Source organism: Haliotis rubra, unplaced genomic scaffold, assembly GCF_003918875.1.
Source record: "Haliotis rubra isolate DU_JTF1 unplaced genomic scaffold, ASM391887v1 Scf1893, whole genome shotgun sequence".
Lineage (NCBI taxonomy): Eukaryota > Metazoa > Mollusca > Gastropoda > Lepetellida > Haliotidae > Haliotis > Haliotis rubra.
In genome coordinates, this window is record NW_025765884.1 from 29,969 (window position 1) to 40,882 (window position 10,914).

At 38.8% G+C, this 10,914-nt stretch overlaps 1 protein-coding gene across 1 annotated transcript; it reads right to left on the reverse strand.

The window, feature by feature from the left end:
- Positions 1-2,013: 2,013 nt before the first annotated feature.
- LOC124274249 lies at positions 2,014-9,279 on the reverse strand. Its single transcript, XM_046709592.1, has 4 exons — positions 9,136-9,279; positions 7,553-7,651; positions 5,293-5,370; positions 2,014-2,199 (listed from the first exon to the last, which is right to left on the reverse strand). Exons 1-4 carry the CDS (start codon positions 9,179-9,181, stop codon positions 2,036-2,038), a joined length of 387 nt encoding a protein of 128 aa, XP_046565548.1. The 5' UTR covers positions 9,182-9,279; the 3' UTR covers positions 2,014-2,035.
- Positions 9,280-10,914: the final 1,635 nt, after the last annotated feature.

The following is a 10,914-nucleotide window of genomic DNA, read 5'->3' on the forward strand; positions in this document are numbered from 1 at the left end:
CGGAGGACACCAGAAATGGACTCCACACAGTGTACACATGTGGGCAATCAACCCCTAGCTAATGTACTGAGGGAAGAAAGAAAGTGATTTTCAACAATAAAGAAAATACATATTGAGCCACAGCATTTCAGAGACACAAAATAACATAACATAAGCGTGATATCAGCCATGTGAACCCCTTAAGAGCAAGTTTGGAGTTCCTTTATGAAAACAAAACATCCTTGCAGTTGTGCGTTTCATATATAAGCCTCACCATGCATTTATTGTAGATCATGTAAGATTCTTGAAAATTTACACATTTACAAAATTGTTAGGCTTTATGTCCTTAGTTTCCTTTAAAACGTATGTTTGAAACTTGCCTCAAGAATGAATTTACTGCTAAGCATTACACATCAATATTACCGGTGCTTCGTATGAAGTAATGGAGGACCGGCGCCTAATGATGGCTGGGAGACAAAGGCAAACAGATGTGTTTGGTCAGTTCGTGTGTTCGTGGAGTTTTCCACCCTTATCTTATTGACCAGGGAATAATCCTATGTGATAAATTGTTTCCACCATCTTTCCTCACGATAATTGGAATCGTCGTCAATTTGACAGCAAATGAATTCTCCAATATGATTCTTGAGCTTAACAAAGAGCGATCAATTACTTACGACGCTTGTAATTGCTACTTAGTTTCCGATGTTAACAGGTAGATTATTGATTAACGCCACAGTACGACACTCATAGATTTACTCATATACATAATTGATGGCCTAATGTGTGTACAACACAGAATTCTGTGATAGTATAGTTGTTGCTGTGTCCTAAAGATCCGGGCTAGAAGTGGCCTTCAGCAGCCCATGCTTGTCGTAAGAGGCGACTAACGGGATCGGGTGATCAGGCTCGCTGACTTGACTGACACATGTCATCGTATCCCAGTTACGTAGATCGATGCTCATACTGTTGTTCACGGGATTCCCCTGTCAAGACATGTGTACTTACCCATAGTTCCTTGTATGGTGGTGTACCTTCAGTTGTTGGCGATTTATATTGTATTGTCTTCTTTAATTAAAATGTGTTAGTTTTACATGCTTTTTTGTATTCATCTCTGTGATACTCTAGTATTTTTACTGTCCATCGTCGACAGGTTTTACTCTTCAAGATTGTCTCATATTTTCATTTTATAAATTGTTTTCGTCACGATACGGCTGAGACATTGTCGATGTGACGTTAAATATCAACTCACTCACTCGAGAGTACTTACATACCTCCGCCACGTAGCTGGAATATTGCTGAGTTTGTAGTTATACACCAAACAAACATATACGGGATATGTAATACAAATTAACTATATTAAGCATAGATGCTTATCTTCGTGATATACAATGTTGTGCTGCATTCAGTAAAATTGTTACGTGACTTCCGAGATTAAGATATCTTCATGTTGGCTCAGTTCGATTCCTCGAGTCTTGATGCCACTGCCCAGCGCCATATATGTGATGTTGATATAAGCGCCGTAAAACCATGTCTGACTTTTATTTGGCGGTAGTACATCCATGAAGCAATAGTGTTATACATAAATGCATGCTTGCATCCATCCATCCATCCATCCATCCATCCATCCATCCATCCATCCATCCACACACACACACACACACACACACACACACACACACACACACACATATACACACATACATACATACATACATACATACATACATACATACATACATACATACATACATACATACATACATACATACATACATACATACACACATACATACATACACACACACACACACACACACACACACACACATACATACATACATACATACATACATACATACATACATACATACATACATACATACATACATACATACATACATACATACATACATACATACATACATACATACATACATACATACATACATACATACATACATACATACATACATACATACGGGACTCGAACCCGCCAATCTGGTCCTGAAACACAAGACAACTCAAGTGCAGGAATTCAGTTTGTTCTTTTATCTTTCTACACGTTCCCATAATTAAGGTGACAGTAGCTTCCACACACATCGGGGCAGCATATGCCTCCGCCATAACGGGACTGGCAGTCTTTGTCTGACCTGCAACTTTCCTGCTGATAGCTGTCATTAATTGGGCAGACTTTCATCCGCCGTGGTTTGGGACATTGCTCTGAAACAAACACGACACAATGTTACACTCTAACATGTGACGAAACTCCCAGTTATATTTCCCCCATGATTGCAGAATGTGAACACCTTTTCAGTTAAAGAAAAATAAACATTGCGAAAAGAAGCGAAAAGTCCATCCTCGTACTCTCGAACTCCTTGGCAGGATTGCTACAAGGAAACTATATATTGTACACGTTACTTCATCGTTCATCTGGAAAAATCCATCTATAGAGAATAAACGTTTTGGGCACCTGGGCAGTACAAATTACATAAATGATCAATGAAAATCAGTGATGAAGCTAAATATATAAGGGCAAGCATGTCCTGACCTACCAGCCAGTAACATTCTTTACACAAAAAAAGTATGAGGTTGTTAAAATCACAGCACAGCTGTTATCCTATGATAACAAAACCCCTACAATTACTATGACATCAGACACAGGGTATTCTACCCATTCAAACGTAGCAGCTATGCACATATAATTTTGGTGCCTTGGATCTGTATCATATTTACTTGGTGATAAGAAATCCAAGTACATAGTTGGGTAGAAGAATATTAGTGACAATAACAGAAAAATATTATGGAATGTCCTTTGCCTGACAAACGAGACTTGTTCAACTGACAAACAATTTACTTCACGTTTATGGTCCTCTTTTTGGAGTAGGTAAATGTCATAATGAAAACAACCGAAGGCATTTCACAGGATTCTTAAAGAAACCAACGATGTTGGGAGACATTCTCAGTTACAAGGTTAACTTTGTTGATGGTGTTCTGCAAAGGGGTTACAGAAATGTGTGGGAACGAAGTGAAGTGTCATATCAAGTTGGTACGGGTTCATAATTTTAAGGAAAACCTCTCTGAACGACCACTTCATCGGTGTATGTGTTGTGTGTTATGTCCCAAAGCTTGGATAATAATAATGATAATAATCAGTCCATTTGTATTGCTCTAAAGCCACACCGACATGTACAGCATGCTCATAGCGCAGACACTTCATTATTATCCCGGATAACCCAAGCTGCCTGTGAGGCGCTAGAAGGTTATAGTCACATTGCTTATCCCACGGGGTACCTATGTTCTGCTGTTTAAACGAACTCACTTGCCAAACTAAAAAGTGAAACAAAAGGCTTTCATTTTGCATCTAAGGTCCAGTCACTAAACTTCTAAACCCACAAAGTGTGTCAAGTGTAAATATGTAATGTAGATGTGTCTAACAACTTGTCAGATAGTCTGTCTAACAATCCCTGGCCCCCCTATTATTTTCTTTTCCGCGACCCTTTTTCGCAATGCTAAATGAAGCAAATCTAGATTTCATCCGGTTCAGCAAATCCCCTCTCTCTAGGGATCCTGTTTATTTTAAAATATTACTTGTTACCTTCAAAATACGTAAGTCCCAAAACTTTCAAAGTTAAATTTAAACTTACCAGATTTTTAAACATAGTATTTTTATTATTTTAAACTGTCGGCTAAGCATGTCCTACAATCGCCAGCGACTGAAGGGATGGTGTAAATCGAGCCAGGGTCCATCCAGGTAGCAAAAGCACCGTAAGTCCCCATGGTCCCTAGTATGGTGATCTACCTTCAGTTGTTGGCGATCTTCGCCTGTTTATACATTGTATTGTCTTCGTAAATAAAATAGTTTTAGATTTCCATGCTAGTTTTAGACACCATCTGTGATACTTGAGTTATTTTACAGTCCTTCGATGACTGATTATTTAACAACTTATATTAATTGTGTATCCAAAACCTTTCTCGTCACTATGTGGCGAAAATATTGCCGAGGTGACGCTAAACTCACTCACTCACTGTTACCTTCAAAATTCTATATATTCAGATGTTGGCACGAACACAGTATCTTAAACGAAATGATGGCGTGTTAAGGTACTTTTATTACCGTCTGAGCCATGCTTGAGGTTTTGATTCGGAGAGTAAGTGATCACTCTTTCATGCATAAGACCCACAATATGTCAAGTATGATTAGTATGAAATTCTCTGTAAAGCCTAAGGCACAACCACGTCAACATACCTGAACTTGTCCTTTTTGGTTAAAGTAATCAAATTGTTTGTTCATTGAATTTTCTAGACCTTTTCACAGCAAAGTGATTGACAAGATTCAGGATGGCAGATATGCAATGGTAATGGCTTCCGAAATGTTACACTTGCAAGTAATTTTAGTGTGTAACGTGGCGTGTGTAACGTAAGAAGATAGCCTGCGCTTCACTCATATCAACCGCTAGTATTCATTTAGTATTAGTATTCAAGTTTATTTCGTAACAAGGCCTTAGGCCCACGTACAATACATGTACAAATAAGCATGTGTAATTATAAGATAGTGGCATTTGACAATCAGATTCATATGTATAAAGAACGCAATGACAATGCTTCCTTAATGTAAGAAGAACAATATGTTAGTGTTGAAAACTTGGTACAGGATAATGTGTTCAGAAAGTATTGTTGATCTATGTAATTTGGTAATGCTTTAAAATATTTACAGTGCAAATCATGATAAACTTTACTTTCAAATAGGAAATGAAATTCCTTTTCTACAAAATTATCAATACAAATATTATAAAGTCTTTGGTACCTCGGTCTTCCACCAAATGTACCAGTATTTTATATATTGGAAGTGCACCGATTTGTAATATTGTTATTCGACGCCTCGCATCTTTAGATTTCAATAAAGTTAAATATGGTTCAATGCAAAATACACTTTTGATACTGGAATAGACATCAAGCGATGAACATTTGTGCATTTCTGAAAATATTAATTGCTTTTGACATTCACCAACTCTTACATGAAACAGATCAAACTTACAAGATTCAGGATGGCAGATATGCAATGGCTTCCGAAATGTTACACTTGCAAGTAATTTTAGTGCGTAACGTGGCGTTAAGAAGCAGAAAAAGATAGCCTGCGCTTCACTCATATCAACCGCTATGATGTTGTGAACGCCCCATCAGAAGCTGAATAAGAGCTGGAAGGAGAAAAGCGACAAAACCCTTTTCCATGGTAAACGTTGTGCCATCTCATGCTTCAGTGCTCATTATAACCTCCCTTTGGTAAAAATGTCCTATCGAGAATGATTCACTCACTTTGAAGTTGTCCTGTAGATGACGACACACGTCTGAGGCACTTTGTAGTGCATGTAGATGACAGACAGCAGTAGAATCCTGGAACACAGAAACTCATTCAAAAACAAAGATCATACAAATCAAAATGACGCATATCCTACCACGTTGTTTTGTCAGACAAGCCTGAACTGTCAAAATATAACTAGATTTACAGATCTGTCAGAAAATACAAGGACACGAATCAAAGACGAACACCCGCTCATCAATCACATTGGTCGCAACACTTAATCAAAACAAACATACGTTTGGGGTTAATGTATATGGTCCCCTCAGGCTGTTACATTGATTATGCTTCTAGTACTTCCTGGTAAAGACACTTCTGTGTCTATTTGTTCCTGTGACCTAGTGAAATGATTATCTTACCAAGCCAAAAATACACATATGGTTATCAGGACATCACTCGTCTTAAGAGGATCTGTTTCAAGTAATGAACCCAGTGACAACGCAGAAAGCTTGCAGAAACTGGTCACGGTTTTGTTACTGTTGTAAAGAAGTTATAAAATGTGTCGTGACACTGCATTTGCTTTGTTTAGCATGTTGGCCAAAGATCTCGGTAGCCATGTCGTAAAACTCGACTCTTACGACAAACATGGGTTGCCGAAGATCAATTGAAGATCTGGGTCAGAATTGATCTTCAGACACTTAGAAAGCCTGAGTCCCAATGTGACTAAGCTGACCATAGTCCTCAAGGGGTTTATGCGATACAGATATCTGCGTCCACTATTTACAAGTGTATATAATAGACGGACACACAATAGGTTTGGTAACTAAGTGAATATGAAATCGTACAATGTAGTATACGAGTCCATTGCATATCATTACCGGGCCTTCATAACTTCAAAGTAGAAGTGAACTGAAATAGAGTTTGGTGGTCGTCTGGTCACTGGACAGATGCATTTATTCAGTTGTAATAATAATCTGAGCTCTGTCTTAGAAATGAGTGGATGTTAAACTGGGAATATCTCGATGGCCCATTTAAAGGACTGTGTAACCTGTTATTAGGTGAGGTGAGGTGAGGTGAGGTGAAATTGGGTTTTACGTCGTGCTTGAGAATATTTCGCTCATATGACGACGTGCATGCGTGTGTATGTGTATGTGCGGCTGCTCGTACTAGCCCAGACTGAAGCTGGTTTTATAGTGCTAGCCCACTGAGATACCATGCCGCAGTGAAGCATGAATACCCCACTCAGACACATTATACTGACTCCGAGCCGACCAGTCCTTGTTGTACCCATTAATGCCGAGCGCCAGGCAGGGACCAACAAGTACCCTATTTTAACGTCTTTTGGTATGACGCGGTCGGGGATCGAACCCGCGACCTTCCGCTCTCCGGGCGGACGCTCTAACCACTACACCACGGAGGCGGTCTGTGTTATTAGGTTGATATATGACTTCGTGTATTATTAAAAAAGACAAAACCCTTTCCTTGGCCACAGAAACATCTCTTTTGATTGCACGATTCTGACTGTCACCATCAAATAGTTACTATCCCAGTTGTTTCTTTACATTCGAGTGCATGAGATGTTTTATGAGACAATTCCAAATCATCAGGACAGTTTTTGTTTGAAACCACGAGACTGTTAAGAGTATAAGCACATTGACATTTCACTGAATAAACGTTGTTTTATAACACTAACAGCCACCATCTGTCTGGGTCTAAGCTGTCGGCAAAATCAGTCATTGGTGGGTGGGTGGATGGATGGATGGATGGATGGATGGAAGGATGGAATGGAATGGATGGATGGAGTGGACGGACGGTCGGACGGATGATGGTTGACGGTCAGATGGGTGGATGAAAATGATGGATGAGTGGATTGACGGTCGGACGGATGGATGGACGGATGGTGGATGGATGGATGGTGAGTAGATGGGCGGATAAATGGATGGATGGATGGATGGTGGGTGGACTGACGGTCGGATGGGTGGATGGATGAATGGATGGATAGATTTTGTCAGTTTTAACATCTTTTCTGACACGAAAAGAACCTGTTGTAAGCTGATGAAAATAGAACATTTAGGCCCGGACTTCCTTCCACAAAAAGAAGTCTGGTTTTGCACGCCGAAGCGGATTCCCCACATGGGTACAATGTGTGAAAATTTCAATTTCCCCGCAATGATATTGCTGGTATATTGCTAAAAGCGGCGTTAAACCAAACTCACTCACTCACTCAATCCCCCTCCAAAATACCACATATCTGGTCCCTAACAGGGATATTCCTACCTGGCTTGCAGCTGTCATTTCTCCAACACTCGTGTCTGCTGTGGATGTCAGGCTTGCAGGTATGTAGATAGGGACAGTAGTATACACGGCCTTGTACTTCTGCCAAACAAAACAGCTCAGCATTTTAAGGAAACATTAGAAATGCCAACGCAACGGATTGTTGACTTAAATATTGAAACCTTTTATCACAGTAATATCTAATGCTGTATCTGGTTATACCAATGCAAAATATCAACCCGTTTGTTTTATGTATCTTGACTTGCACACCAAAGACTTCCACACTAAGGCGGACATGAATATGTTATTTACCGGTAGATCAGGATATATTAATCTGATTCATTATTTACCACAGTTGGAAACACAGGTAATAAGGCGGACATGAATGCGTTATTTACCGGTAGATCAGGATATATTAATCCTTTTTTACCATAATTGGAAACACACATAAATTAGGCGGACATGAATATGTTATTTACAGGTAGATCAGCATGATTAATCCCTTTTACCACAGTTGGAAACACAGGTAAATAAGGCGGACATGAATATGTTATTTACCGGTAGATCAGGATATATTAATCCTTTTTTACCATAATTGGAAACACACATTAATTAGGCGGACATGAATATGTTATTTACAGGTAGATCAGCATGTATTAATCCTTTTTGCCACAGTTGGAAACATAGGTTAATAATGCAGGCATGAAGGGTTTTTACCGTTCGAACAGGACACATTAACCGTTTTTCTTGCCAACAGCTTGTTTCATCACTAATAATCAGCGAACCAATCAAACAATTATCACTGCCCTTTTGCCTTTTAACGCTCTATGGATTCTGTTTCAGCGAATAATGGTTTTCACTTGTGTTCATGTTTTATGCTTGCATAATTTACGAAAATGTCAGTTAAATGTACTAAAACGCTAATGGTGGTCGATCATGTTTAAAGATGACCTTTAACACAGCACGGAAGAAGATATGTCAGCTTTGCTACAGAAACACAGGGGCAATATATTTACAGATACCACTCGGTCAAACTATCGAAGCTAACTTAGAATTTTCATTATAATAAAGTCTACTTTCATATTAAAGATTATGCGAAGTATCACGACGTTGGAGTATTTCACTGAAATACAACATCTTTTTATGAATCGACCTCATCAATTATATGAGCACACTATTCACCGTGCATTTTTTACATATCTTCAATTTCATGGCAAAAGGTATTAATCATTTGTCACATAAACATTATATGTGCACACAAGTCACTTTGCATGTTTTACATATATTCACTTTCATGGCAAAAGAAATTAATCATGTGTCACATAAACACTGCACAAGAATAAAAACTATACCCAATTATAGCAATCATTCGTGTTTTGCCTTTCATATGACACTTACAGGATTGTACAGTGTTAATGCCCTTTGGTATGCATGTATTTACCTTACATGTAAGAAGATGAAAATTGACAAAATATGACGCTGTCAAATAAAATATAAATGTGCAGATATAATATTGATGGAAAACCTTAAACATAATTTTAATTGCTTTGAGACGTAAGAAAAAATATGGAAACGTTAAAACATACCCAGTGCCATTGCTAGAATGGCAGTGAAGATGAGCACGTCCTTCATGCTGTCCACTACGTATATATCTGACGCTCGTGTTTACACTACACCTGAAACATCCCCAGTACAGTCCAGAGCAAAAACAAGTTGTTGTGGACACGTGAATACTTGGAGGGTCTACACGCCTCAGCTAAAGTTGCCACGTTGGTTCTGTAATTACGTGAGCAGCACCACGATTTATGCAGACAGTGAAGGGTTGCACTAGAGGTTGTGAGACCAAGTTCGTTCAAACAGGACCATGGTTCCGCAGTCTGATTTCTTTCCTTTTCAATTAAAAAGATCTCGTCTCCTCTGTCTGATAAACGTTTCAAGTTTAATTATTCGAGGGGTTTTTTTCGAGGCTTTTTATGCAAATACAGAAGCGATATTGTTGCAGTAATGTCATTGACGTGACCGTTGCCTTACTTTGATAGAAGGCGACAGACACATTAACTCTCATAATACGATCATTTGTGGCTATACACGACTATAGGTGTGTAAAAATAACATCCATATATCACGACGTGTCATGTCTTGTCTAATGATGATATCTTTTCGAAAAGAATATATAGACATTGTGCTTTTACTTATATAATATAAACGCCGCAACACAACAGCCTAGTGCATGTGGAAGACAGACTTCCCTTGCAGCTTGTGGCAACGTTTCCTTTAAAAAAGCTACAGACAGTATTGAAGCCTCACAACTTCTTCACCATGTCACAGCACAGACCGTTAAGCGCCCACGACAGAAGCAGGGCCATTGCATGGGTACAGGATGGTGAATCCATAAGAAGTGTTACTCGCCGTCTTCAGGTGTCTCCCTCTGTCATTCACAGACTGAGGGACAGGTTCCAGGCCACTGGTAGAGTACAGGACAAACCTCGCTCTGGAAGACCAAGAAAAACATCAAGGGCAGATGACCGATATGTTGTGCACCAAGCCACAAGATTCACAACTGCCAGTGCCCAGTTGCCACAAGCTGCATGGGAAGTCCACATGCACTAGGCTGTTGTGTTTGGGCGTTTGAATCAAGCATGGTAGTGGTTTGTTTCAGCACCCTTGTTTTTCGCTGTTTTTGACAAAGTTTAATTTCACTCAAACTTTACGAATATTGAATCAGTTGCTTCACTGCATGTTTCAACATGTCGTTTAAAGTGCCCATTAAGCACACAAAAAGTTGCATTTACCATAGAGTATAAATGACCTTACCACGTTTAAGTTTATATATGACTATCAAATTTTAGGGTGCTCCCATACTTTTTGTTTGTAGTATATGATATACATCTTTTTCATTTAGAAAACATTATGATTACACCTCATTTCCTTCGATATTGTGAGTATCTTTTTAGTGCCCATCATAGATATGGTTATGTCGAAATGTCGCTATTCAGAACTTTATAGTTTTTTTCTTTAAGACAGTTGCATGGGAACGATATATATAAATAATATATATATAGCATTGTTATGTTGGAGTTGTGTAGCCCCAACAGCCCATTTAGGGCCGGTGGGGTAGCCTTGTGGTTAAAGCGTTTTCAAATAATGTTACCTACTTAGCATTTCAACAAAATAAGGTATGCCATCATTTTCTCAGTATCATAATATTGATTCCCTCGCCTATTACTTCGAGATAGCAGGAGTACTTTGTGTTGACTCATTATCATTTTTCCGTTTACATTAAGGTCATTTTAACACTGTAATATTGTACCAAGAATACATATTAATCATGTTGACACCACTTCGTTCTACAGGTATTTTTCAAA

Coding starts and splice junctions, on each gene's coding strand:
- LOC124274249 (XM_046709592.1), bottom strand. CDS start 9,181: ATGAAGGACGTGCTCATCTTCACTGCCATTCTAGCAATGGCACTGG. Junction 7,652..9,135: donor CATTCTAGCAATGGCACTGG/GTATGTTTTAAC, acceptor TTTGTTTGGCAG/AAGTACAAGGCCGTGTATAC. Junction 5,371..7,552: donor AAATGACAGCTGCAAGCCAG/GTAGGAATATCC, acceptor TCTGTGTTCCAG/GATTCTACTGCTGTCTGTCA.